This window comes from Tachysurus vachellii, chromosome 11, assembly GCF_030014155.1.
Source record: "Tachysurus vachellii isolate PV-2020 chromosome 11, HZAU_Pvac_v1, whole genome shotgun sequence".
Lineage (NCBI taxonomy): Eukaryota > Metazoa > Chordata > Actinopteri > Siluriformes > Bagridae > Tachysurus > Tachysurus vachellii.
This window is the reverse complement of record NC_083470.1, coordinates 11,426,820-11,438,476: the sequence shown is the minus strand read 5'-3', so window position 1 is coordinate 11,438,476 and position 11,657 is coordinate 11,426,820. Positions and strand designations below refer to the sequence as shown.

Here is an 11,657-nt window from a genome sequence, read left to right as displayed (position 1 = left end):
CTAGCTAGCACACAATGATTTGTATACTGCCATTAAATGTGGCTTTATAGATGTTTTATGAGATAGACGTTTTAATTCAGACCTTATAATCATAAAAAATGTGCTGTTAATAATGTATTGTTGTAATAATATAATGCATTACTGTAATAATGTTACTGCCTACATTAATACGGGTTTCAGTGGAACTGTTGCAAGAATTAGAAATTCATAGTTAAATACAGAGAAGCTCAAATTTAAAACATTAAAAACACCACATTCTTCACCTTGGGGAAAGCTAGCGATGGACCAGACCTGTGAAGAAACTGGTTCACACATTAGTGAACCAAAATCTCTTCTTTCAGTCCACAGAGCTAAGCAGATTACAGGACAGAGCTGAACTTGATGGAATTAAGATTATTTACAGCCTCCAACAGTGTATGTGCTGTAGAGAGAAAAATCATTACACAAAATGTGCACTTGTTCCACTTCATAATTTAATCAAGCTTTGCAAAGACTTTAGTGTTTAAAGATTTTCAGCAAGAGAATATATACATTTGCCTGCCATGACAACAAGGTCTTGTTTAAGTGAAACAGGAAGACATGTAGTGCAGGCATAGTGGCTGGAACTACAAAAGACCTTTCTCAGGTTACAAATCCTGGTAATATAAAAATTTGAAAGTTACAAAGTCTTCATGTTACAAGCAATAATGTACCTAAAGCCACAGAATAAGAAATCCCCTGACAGATAGCCTAGTTTGCAAAATTCTTTGTTTCCCCCACACACGCAAAAAAAGAATCTACTCTGAGTTTATCTACAGTTTAATTATAAAAAACTTTAAAACCTACACTTAACACATTACAGATTAACCATATTTTTTAATTAGAATTATTAAAATTATAAAACTACAACCACTATAAAATAACATTCACTACCATGTATAAAGGGTATCTGTACATTTTGTTCAATGGTATGAGAAATAAGTCACATTATGTGATCTTGTATCCTTACGCTCCCTGTAACTAGTGTTAATGGCAAGAGGAGAGAGAGAGAAAGAAAGAGACAGACACACTGAATCGCCCTGTTGATCTACAGTTGCATTTAGCAGTGACGTACGCAGGAAACGTGTAGTTTCCTGCTACGATACACGTATAATCTGGGCCACTGTCTCTTCTGTTGCCTGATTCTGCTCCTGCTGCTCCTACAAACAAGGAAGGAGGTTTGTGTAAGCAGTTGGATAAATTTTTATTCACACACACACACCTCTCACACAAACACACTCGAGTCAGCATTAGTTTCTTTACTATTTAACTTGAACCAGTTTATATGAACACACGGGTGTGCAGGAAGTGAGGTAAGCACACAGACTAAACAATTACACAGCATAATAATAAACTAAATGTTTTAGTCTATATTTACTCATGTTCACAGAGAGAAAAGTACATCTTTATATTATTTGAGATTTTGATCCAAGAATGAACATTTTTATAGCCAGTAGTTGATAAAATCAATCTTTATCATGTTTATATGGTCATCTTTAACCAGAACATGAAAGAATGATATAATAGGAAAACAAATAATGTAACAATGCAAAAGGAAAAAGTAATGTTTTATATGGAGCTGATAAAGTATTGGGTGCAACTGTTGAACAATTTACTGTTCTGAGTAATTTATTAAAAAAAAAAAAAATAAAAAAAAAGATAAAATCACAACACATGGCAACAAATAAGGAGGGTGAAAAACAATTAAAAAAAGAAACAGGGAATGAAAAAGAAAATTAACAGAATACTGCAGTATGTGATGGATAAATCAGACAGGCAGAAAGTCTTTTACAGATTCTGTATGGTAAATACTGTGCAACCGAAATCTCTTATTGTGCTTTTAAACGTAACCGTTTTTATTATAAAAAGGTAACAAACCCAGTTGCTTCGATACAAACCAGCTCTGTAAGCATTCTTTATGCAAAATTTATTTTACATTCTATAGAACATAACATTTTTTTTATATGAAAAGTTTTCCCCCTACACATACGTTTGAACAGAATCATGTCTCTGTAATTGTACACTATATTAAAAAGCACAGACATAAAGAATGATGTGTTGTGATAAAGTGGACTGTGTGCCCTTGGCTGTTAAAGAGCTGACTAGAATTGTTTTATCAGAATGTACAAAAAGCTCTCCTGACCTTAGCTTAGCAACTTTGGCTTGCAGTCGGATTGTCCAATTGCTTGATGAAGCACCATTTTAGAAATAAAAACCCAGCACCACAAATGCACCTGTGAAAAGCACTCACAAAAAGCCACGCTTTGCCTAAGCAAGTAGGATGAAGGCGGAATCAGCGCTGGTAATGTTTGCATAAGCAAGGTAGGATGAGCGTTCAGCAGCCAACTAGAGCAGAGAACAGCATCTAAGCAAGAGCTAAGCAGGCAGCCAGTGTGAGCTTGAGATTTCTGTGGCCCTGTGGAAGTCTTCCTGTTTGATTCCGGCCTGTTCCTGTGGTCTCACCTGCATGGCTAGAGCCATTTCTTCCTTTTCCTTTGGTGAAAAGAAGCGGCCACCATCGCCACGCTTTCGCTGCATGGCGTGCCTGTGCCGTGACTCATGTAGGTATTTCTGCAGCAATAAGAGAAAGAATTGGGTCTAACAGACTTGGAATTTGGAGCTGAGACTTTCTGTATCAGTAACTCCAAAATCATTAGACAGACACTATATTAGCAAACCTCTACACTTTATATACTGCTCCAATCCTCAGTCACTTACCCTCCTCTCTTTAGGAATCTTGCCCTCAGCCTCCAGTTTAGCACGAGCTTGTCTTCGTTTCAAGATGCGGTGGTACTGTTTGGCATTGACATAGAGTGGCTCCTCCTCCAGCATCTCAGCACCAGGAAGAGGAATTCGTTGGATGGTTGGTATCGTGCTTCCTCCACCAGGCACCATCTGATACACAAGCCCAAACGGGCCAAGAACACAATGTAATCTAGTACCAGGAAAAATATTTTTCTGCCATTTTGGCATGGTGAGGGGAGCAAGCACTCCCAAAAGTGTAGCTTACAAAGCCTCTTAAATGATGGAACACACAGAAGCTTTAGGGTACATTTTTACAATCCATATAAAAGAATTAATGGAAATCAATGCAGTGAGTAATAAACATGCATTTCTGCACTCACCATGACCATCCCTCCTGCACTGACCATATTGCCAGACACTGGCAGCGTGACCGTGACTGTGCCTTGGCCACTGTTGGCGGTAGAAGTGTTGGCGCCCCCTGCTGCCTGAACGATCTGTGTGCCAGACAGTGTGCCTGCAGGGATTGTGATCATTCCTGAGGAGTTACAGCCAAACATCAAGGTTAAATTATTAAAATATCAAATAATACTCTCTTAATATGCAGAAAAACATGCAACCAAATGCAAAGTAATAAAAAGCTTCGGTATTTTAATAGGTTTCTTAACGCTCAGGTGCATATGTACTACTATTCACATACAGCGATGCTCTGATGCTATATAGTATAATTGTTTCTATTTTCCCACAGATTAGTAAACTATGATCATTCATTCAATCAATCAATCTAAACTGAACAGCACGGGATCATCAGCGAAGGCTTTACCACCCAAGACTTAGGACTTAAGCCATGTTAATATAGTAAAGGAGTGGAGACCACAAGAAGAAGAAGAAGAAGAAGAAGAAGAAGAAGATAAATAAGATCTGGAATAAAACTATGAACATTGATCAAATTAACGTTTGGCCCAGAAGTCTAATTTTATATGGTGGCCAAATGGGACTTAAGAAGCAGACTAAGAAAACAATTTGAAGAGCAAATTGCCACAGGCTCATTTACAGCTCACTTATTTGTCATTATGTTTGGGAGTCATTACATGAAACTCAAGTTACGCCAACAATTAGGGGACACACAAGCATGTGCACACACCCACACCCACAGAATGAGAGAGAGAACATACCCTGTTGTAGCACAGTGCCATCTGCATTCACAGGCTGGTATACAATGGTCTGGCCTTCAGCAGTCTGAGCAACTTGTTGGCCCTGGACTGTAATCTGCTGGCCCTGTCACACACACATGAAATTAACATTTCACTACATTTTCTTTATGACCATATATTTTCTAACAAAGCATTGTTTCATAGGAGAAAAATAGTGAATGTCTGACCTGGTTCTGTCCAGCAGTAATGGCAGTCTGGGGCTGCTGAATAATTATTTGTTGGGCTTGACCCTGCTGCCCCTGCAGCTGCAGCGTCTGCCCACCCTGCAGCTGGATCTGCCCCGGCTGCACCAACTGGATCTGTGCACCAATGTGAATTAAGCAGACACCAACAATCGTGTTACCAAAACTCTGACTCTTTACACTAATATACTGGAAATAATCTGGTATGCAGACATACAAACTAGAGATATTCTACTTAAGATTTTTGTGTTCTTACCTGCTGCAAGCCCTGAGCTCCAGACACAGGCACCTGCATAATGGTCTGGCCCTGCCCGCCAGACATGGCCTGTACCATTATAGGCTGCCCTGAGGAGGTGATCAGCTGACCTCCACTCACCTGCACCATAAGCGGTTGGCCTTGGACCTACACACAGGCACAAGACAGTTAGTTTGGGGCATTGAATAGTCCGTTCCATGCATTAGACGTGCATTACTGTTGACAATGACGCATCATATCAGGTTCACAACCCTGATCCTGGAGTGTCCTGCGTAGTTTATTGTTGTGTCTTGGTCCAATCAATCAGCTAACAAACAGACTTCGGTGGTAAAAATTCAACCATGCAATAAAACTGCACAGGATTCCAGAACAAGTGTTGGGAAGCATGAAATTATCATAACACGTTAACTCAAATGCAAACGCAAACAAGGGCATGAGATGGTAATGAATACTGAATGAAGGACTGCACTGTTCACATGTTTGGGACATATTAGGCAATATTAGAACATGCTGAAGATGATGCATTAGAGGTCCAGTGAACAAAGCTTTGCTGTAATGTTATAGGTGTAACAGTCTACTACAGCATTCTGCCAAAACACTGAATCTTTATAGCTCATAAAGCAAATGAAGCAACATGCAAATGTACTGCAAACTAAAAAGTGCAGTCCTAAGAACAATAAACAGTAATAAGCGAAGGTTTTCTGTGGGCATCTCTTCTGACTGTTCACTGGATGTGCACCTGAATTTAAAATGCAACAGAAATAAAACACAGTTACAAAATGCAGAACATTGTCTCACAAAAGATCAAGGCTGAGTTTCCAGAAAGCACTGTTCTTGAAATAAGTAAAACCAATAAAATAAAATCCATTTAATCTGACAACCTGGCTTAACATGATGAATTGGAAAAACTGCATGACTCTCCAGTAAAGGAAAAGTGACTGTTAAAGTACCAACACTGGAGAATCGTTCTTTTAATATTAAACATCTACATTAAACTTTACCATATTACCAATTATACACTTACTTTGTTCAGTAACATGTTTTAATCTGTTTAACCGGTGAGGAGCATCGACCAAACAAGTCCTTGTCAGATTTTATGTTAGAAATAACATAGCAGGACCAACAGTGCAGTAGTATAAGAAAATATCCCCTGAGGAAGGTTTTCAGTAAGAGCATTAGCAACACAAGGCATTGGAAACTGAAGCTTGGTCCATTATGAGCAGTGCTGAGGCATGCTGGTCAGCACACAGGGACACAGAAATAAGCTGCATGCAACAGTGACGATTACGAGCTCAGAGTTCTCACAACTACCTGGAGCGTCTGCACTTGCTGACCGGCTGCTGTAGCGACAGGAGCTTCGGTCTGCAGCTGTACAGCTGTGACTGTGCCCTGTGCCTGTAAATAAGCCCATATAACCAGATCACTCCTGCTTCACCTCTTACAATGTTCCTGGGCTCTACAAACTAGTGTTGCCCTGGAGAAAGGTTATGCTTAAGGATAATAGTGTTAAATGCAAGAAAAATTAAAAATACAAATGAGTTCTGCACAGTCTCTGAGCATTTTATAAGAACAATACACTAATAGTGGGTAGGACCTTCATTTGCACCCAAAACAGCCTTAATTCTTCATGGCATCGATTTCATAAGATGTCAGAAACATTCAATTGATATTGAGGTCCAAAATAACTCGACATCACAAAGTTTCTGCTGATTTTTCAGGTGAATTTTGATGCTGTAAATCTCCTGTTCAACCGCATACAAAAGGGGCTTAACAGGATTCAGATCCTTTGACAAGGCAGGCCAATAAAGACACTAAACTTCATGGGAAAACTGTGACCATGAAGAAATGCACATGGTCAGTAACAATATTCAAATCAGGCAGTGCAATGCACAGACCAATGAATATTAACTGCTATTAACGGACACAAAGAAAACTTTCCCCACACCATTAAAATACCTACACCAGCACTGACAGGGTCAGACTTTGGCATCAAGAGCATGAATCCAATCTGCCTTATCATCTGTGTGCTTCAGAAGTCAATGAGATTAACAAGACCAGGCTATGTCCAGTTTTTGGGAGTCTGCGCCCACCACAACCTTGGCTTCTTTTTCTCGACTGACAAAAGTGGAACCTAATGTGGTTCTATGCTGTTGAAGCTCATGTGCTTTAACAATAAATGTTTTGTACATTCTGTGATGCTCTTCTGCTCACCACAATTGTACAGAATGGTTTTCGGATTTACTGCAGTCTTGGTCAGCCACAAACATTTTCCATTCTCAGTTGGTCTCTCATCATGCCACACTGTGATGGCCACAGTAATCGTTAGCCAAAGCTGCTGGCCCATTTCGGAATTATTTTATGCATTTTCACTACATTATTAGCTGATCAGATAATTGCCAGAATGATTGGGTGTTCCTAATAAAGTGCTCAGTAAGTGCATGTTACACAAAACCATAATCTTGGGACTGATACCAACACAACTGCCAACCCAGAAAGGAAGTGTGTTGATCTTCAACAGGAAAATTGTAAATCTCTTGCTTAATATCCCTCAATCATTTCTAGACACATTTTGTTTTAGTTGTTACATTTGATACTTTTTTGTGATAAAATTGTTGCCCCTTTTCCTCTCAGTGGCATCTCAGTAAGCAAGGCCACTCCATCAGTGCGTCTTTAAAGCACAAAAACATCAAGCAGCCTTTTTTATTTTTGGTTATTTTTGACCTGGACTGGAATACTCTGTTGGAAGGTTAGCAGTTCTTCACTAACCTGAAATGCTGCATCTGTATTTAACTGGAATCAACATTGCGTCCTGATCTAAGCTGCAAAACGTCTGTTTATTTTTTTTATACGACAGCCAAGTGAATTCAGGATGTAAACCAAAAACACAATATCTGAAGTTTACTAAACATTTGAGTATATTCGTTTTGCATTGAAAATTGAGGAAAACTGGGAGTGACGCATTTAGGACTGTCATGTGTTTATACATGACAGTCCTATAAGTTTGTCATTGTTCTAATGACGCATGACGAATGACGCATATAGGACTGTCATGTGCTTATACATGACAGTCCTATAAGTTTGTCATTGTTCTAACTTCATACAGTTAAGACCCTGGACCGTAAGCTTGGTCCATTCTTTCCCTTCATATGATTTGCTTACTTGCTGCTGGATCTGTCCATTTGCTGTTTGTACGACTATCTGCTCCCCACCGCTGGTGGAGGTGTACTGCTCCATTTCCTTCACTTGTTTCACCGATCTGAAGTAGAAGGAGCATTTCATTAATGCACAGTACAGGTATGTTCACAAGTCACACTTTTTGCTATAGATGTTTTTAAGTACTTCAACTCAATATGGATCAACTGACCAAAAATCTGATCTGGTTACAGCTGTAGGACATGAATTACAGTAACTAAAGGGTAGGAAGAAAAACAAAACATGACAATGTTCTGTGTATCTAATTAACTGACGGAGATGGTTACATATATTGCAAAGTCAACATCCATTATTTAATATGAATTTTGGTGTAATATTTTGAAAGAAAGAAAGAAAGAAAGGGAAAATAGAAAAGGGGAAAGGAAAGAAAGAAAATATAAAAGAAAGAAATGAAAGAAAGAAAAAGGAAATAGAAAAGGGAAAAAAGAAAGAAAGAAAGAAAGAAAGAAAGAAAGAAAGAAAGAAAGAAAGAAAGAAAGAAAGAAAGAAAGAAAAGGAAAGGGGAAAAAAGGAAAGGAAATAAAGGAAGGAAATAGGAAGGGGGGAAGAAAGAAAGAAAGAAAGAAAGAAAGAAAGAAAGAAAGAAAGAAAGAAAGAAAGAAAGAAAAAAAAAGGACGGAAGGAAGGAAGGAAGGAAAACAAACAAACTATGCTAGGAATAAGCAACACTTCAATCCTGACAGACAGACAGACAGACACTTTACTGACCCAGAGAAATTGCACGATAGTATTTTGTGAACAAACGCTAATTTTTTAGCTGGTATTGGTCTTTATTTTATAGCTACAGAAACTTTACTCCATAGAGAAGCTGAGCAGATAATCGGCTCTTTGTCATGTGTTACGAGCTCTAACACCAGCACGACATCCAACACATCGTCCTCCATTTTATCCCTGTTTACATCACCGCCGTGTCACTTTTTATCCCCATGTTAGCGATTTGATTTCTCTATTTATGCCGCGTTAATCATTTGGTTGGTCAACGACAAACCAATGGGTGTCGTGAGGAACCGTTCCTCTGTGCTCTCTTTACCGTTTCTCAGCTGTCCGGTTCCCTTCTGATTGGCTCCAGTTCAGGACGGAAAAACCCAATCACCACAGCTTGCTGACAAAATGGCGCAAATGAACAACGCTGCGAAGAAACGTTGACGATTTCCACCGCATTCAAGGACATCCCGCCTCTTAAACCAAGATTCGCTCTCTTCCGATTGGATAGATGGTGTGAGCAAATTCTCACTGAGCATGCGCAGTATCGTTCGCAAATAAGAACTCTGATGAATACGGGTGTGGAAAAATACTTTAGCGTATGTGTGAAACGGAGCGGAACCTTAACAAGACGTCGCCCCTGAACCGCACACGTCAACTCCGGCGCCATTTTAGAAGGGGACAGTTTTCCGGTTTTCCTGAAGGATTCGCGTATTGCGGATTTGTGATTAAGTGCTAAGATTCGTTTGTTTGATTTGTTTATAACGGTAAAACTTATAGTGCGACTGCTGTCTTCTTCGTCAGCTTTTTGTGTACATGACGTTGTATTTTTCATAGAATCTTTTTCATTTTCATTTACAAGCCTGACGAGTTTTACATTCAGCTTACGATTTGTTCCACTGTTGCTGGTAGTATTATTGACAATCCATACAGACATGTATGACATATTTAATGAAGCAAATTGTATATTGCTATAGCATTGTTGGGTTCAACTTGCCCTCTCCAACATGGCGTGTAGTATACACGCGATGGGATAAGGACGCGAAGTAGTTCCGGTTCAATTTATAACCTCGAACGTGGGGACGCGTTAATGTTTGTGTTTGTTCACGTGCTTTTGTTTTCCTGAGTTAAAAAGCAGCTATTTCGCTTTTTATGTTATTTTTTTGCTATTCTGAGGCATTTTGGTAAGCCGGATCTTTTTGTGTCACTTCTTTAAATGAATGCATCCTGACAGGCACGTTGTTGATTATAGTATGTTTTAAATCCTAAAAAGAAAGTGCACAAGCCTTTTGGTCTGTGTGCTATGATCGGTATACTGTATGACTCTTAGAGTGACTTACATTTTTTAATTTATACACCTGACCAATTTTTAGGGGCCTTGCTCAGGGGCCCCAGCAGTGTCAGCTTGATTGACCTGGGATTCGAACCCGTGACCTTTTGATCAGTAGTTGAACACCTTAACCACTGTGCTTCATTACATTTCATCATTACAACAGCTCATGTTTTTGTACATCTTGCTAACACAGGTCTCCAACATCTCTGTCAGCATGTTCACTCCACTCAGTCTGGTCGGCTCGGTTGCGGTGAAGCTGGCTTCTCTTCCATTATTGACTTGTCGCCATGCCAGTCGCAGTGCCAGGAGCTGGACGGGTTCCTCTACTCGCAGTAATCCCCTGTCAGGAAACAGAAGGACTGAACAGCATGACATTTCAGAAGACGACCTTGACATGGATGAAGTGGAATCCAAACTAGAGGCTCTTGTGAAGTGAGCACTTTTGCTGTAATTTGGGATGGGAAGGCAATAACGCACAGGGCGGCTGCTCTAAATGGAGTCATTCAAAGAGCAATATCAGGTTTAATTTTTGTCATCGATCCTATCCAGGGTGTACCCTGCCTTGTGCCTTGAGTCTCCTGGGATAGGCTACAGGTTCTCTGTGACCTAGCAGGATAAGCAGAGTAGAGAATGGCTGGATGGATGGATTTTTGTCATCAATCAGATTCGTTGCCGTTATCAGATGTTTTAAAGTGTTTTTTTTTTTTTTTTTTTTTTAACACAACACTACCTACAAATTGTATGAATCATATACACAGAATAGTATGAAGAGACACAGCTACAGCTGATTTCTCTCTAGCCTAGACTGTAGATTCATACAACCCACCAGTGACAGTCATGTCAGATGACCACATTGAGTAGACATAAGACACTTTTAAATCCCGTTCCTGTTTGCTCATGAAGTACTTTTATTTTTTACTGTACAGTTTCAAACCACTATGATGATCAGAGTTACTGATGATGTGTGAATGATGCAAGTACCATATACACACTCATGTATATGAGCTTTAGAAATTATAATCTACCAGATCTGTGACTCAGGGCCCCTTATATATTTTATGCACATTTCTAAGACAAAGGAAAACCTATAGATTTCATGTAAAAATACCGGTACAATGACATCAACAATAATTCATAATGTAAAATAAAGTTGTGTTTATTGAATGATGACACGGTTGATTATTACATTTTCACGCTGTGATATAAAGCTCTGTTCTGCTAGAGAGCAGTTGTCATTGATTAAATCTCTTTCTCACACTGACCTGTTTCCGCTGTCTGTGCAGAAAGGAGAGGAAAAGGGAAAAATCTGCCAAATTTCACAAGATCAGGCAGAAACTGAGCAGCCCTGGAGCCCCTGAAAGACAATTAAGTTGGGACGCCATTCAGCAGATCAGGTACTGTCTATGTAATGTCCACTATAGCTAAGGCATTCTGGTCTGTCTTTGGATTTATTGGGTTGCTGCTCTTTATTCTTGTGAGAATTATTTATTCAGATTTAGATCAAAACAGACGAGACCAAAACAGCGTACGCGCTTTCACGTAACAACGTGACCTTTGAATGGGGCTTTGGGAAAACTCATCAGATGTCACTGCACCTGAATTGTTGCTGCAACACCCTTCAACTCGTACTGGGGTTTTAGCCTAAATGTTTTTTCCCTTCCTGTAACATATTTTGATATCTCAGGTTTAAGAAAACATGAATATCATTCTATATCATATAACATTGTCTAGATTGTCTTCAAAATTGAATTCAAACTGGGAAAAGCCTACATCACTGGAATGATAAATATCTACATGCAGTGTTTTATAAATTGTGAGGAAAATGAACACAGTTTCAGCTTCTGATTGTAAAGACCCAAACGATAAAACTGGATTTGATTGAGAATAGCTGGCATTCGGGAAGGTTTAGAAAAACAAATTTATCATTAATCATTTATTGACATCTTGATGAAAAAAGATACTGGAAGTACCTTTACTAACCCATGTAGAAGGTTAAA

The 11,657-nt window shown here is 39.2% G+C and overlaps 2 protein-coding genes across 9 annotated transcripts in view; one reads left to right on the top strand and one right to left on the bottom strand.

Annotated features, from left to right (window-relative positions):
• Positions 1-451: 451 nt before the first annotated feature.
• nfyal (nuclear transcription factor Y, alpha, like) lies at positions 452-8,798 on the bottom strand. Of its 5 annotated transcripts, none has more exons than XM_060881589.1 (10): positions 8,656-8,798; positions 7,572-7,668; positions 5,721-5,807; positions 4,413-4,559; positions 4,142-4,273; positions 3,936-4,038; positions 3,144-3,298; positions 2,737-2,913; positions 2,482-2,589; positions 452-1,178 (listed from the first exon to the last, which is right to left on the bottom strand). In XM_060881589.1, exons 2-10 carry the CDS (start codon positions 7,644-7,646, stop codon positions 1,116-1,118), a joined length of 1,047 nt encoding a protein of 348 aa, XP_060737572.1. In that variant the 5' UTR covers positions 7,647-7,668; positions 8,656-8,798; the 3' UTR covers positions 452-1,115. The 5 variants fall into 5 exon arrangements, with proteins under 5 accessions (XP_060737572.1, XP_060737573.1, XP_060737577.1 ...); XM_060881590.1 differs by having other exon boundaries at positions 452-1,172; XM_060881594.1 differs by lacking the exon at positions 5,721-5,807.
• ngrn (neugrin, neurite outgrowth associated) overlaps positions 8,743-11,657 on the top strand; it is a 4,376-nt gene continuing 1,461 nt past the window's right edge. The window contains exons 1-3 of one of the 4 annotated variants that reach the window (XM_060881595.1): positions 8,743-8,841; positions 9,854-10,092; positions 10,944-11,054. In XM_060881595.1, the coding sequence (XP_060737578.1) occupies positions 8,839-8,841; positions 9,854-10,092; positions 10,944-11,054 (353 nt within the window). In that variant the 5' untranslated portion in view covers positions 8,743-8,838. Of the gene's footprint in view, positions 8,842-8,963; positions 9,140-9,286; positions 9,512-9,853; positions 10,093-10,943; positions 11,055-11,657 lie in introns of those variants that run through there. The other 3 variants (XM_060881598.1, XM_060881597.1, XM_060881596.1) reach the window with 3 other exon arrangements.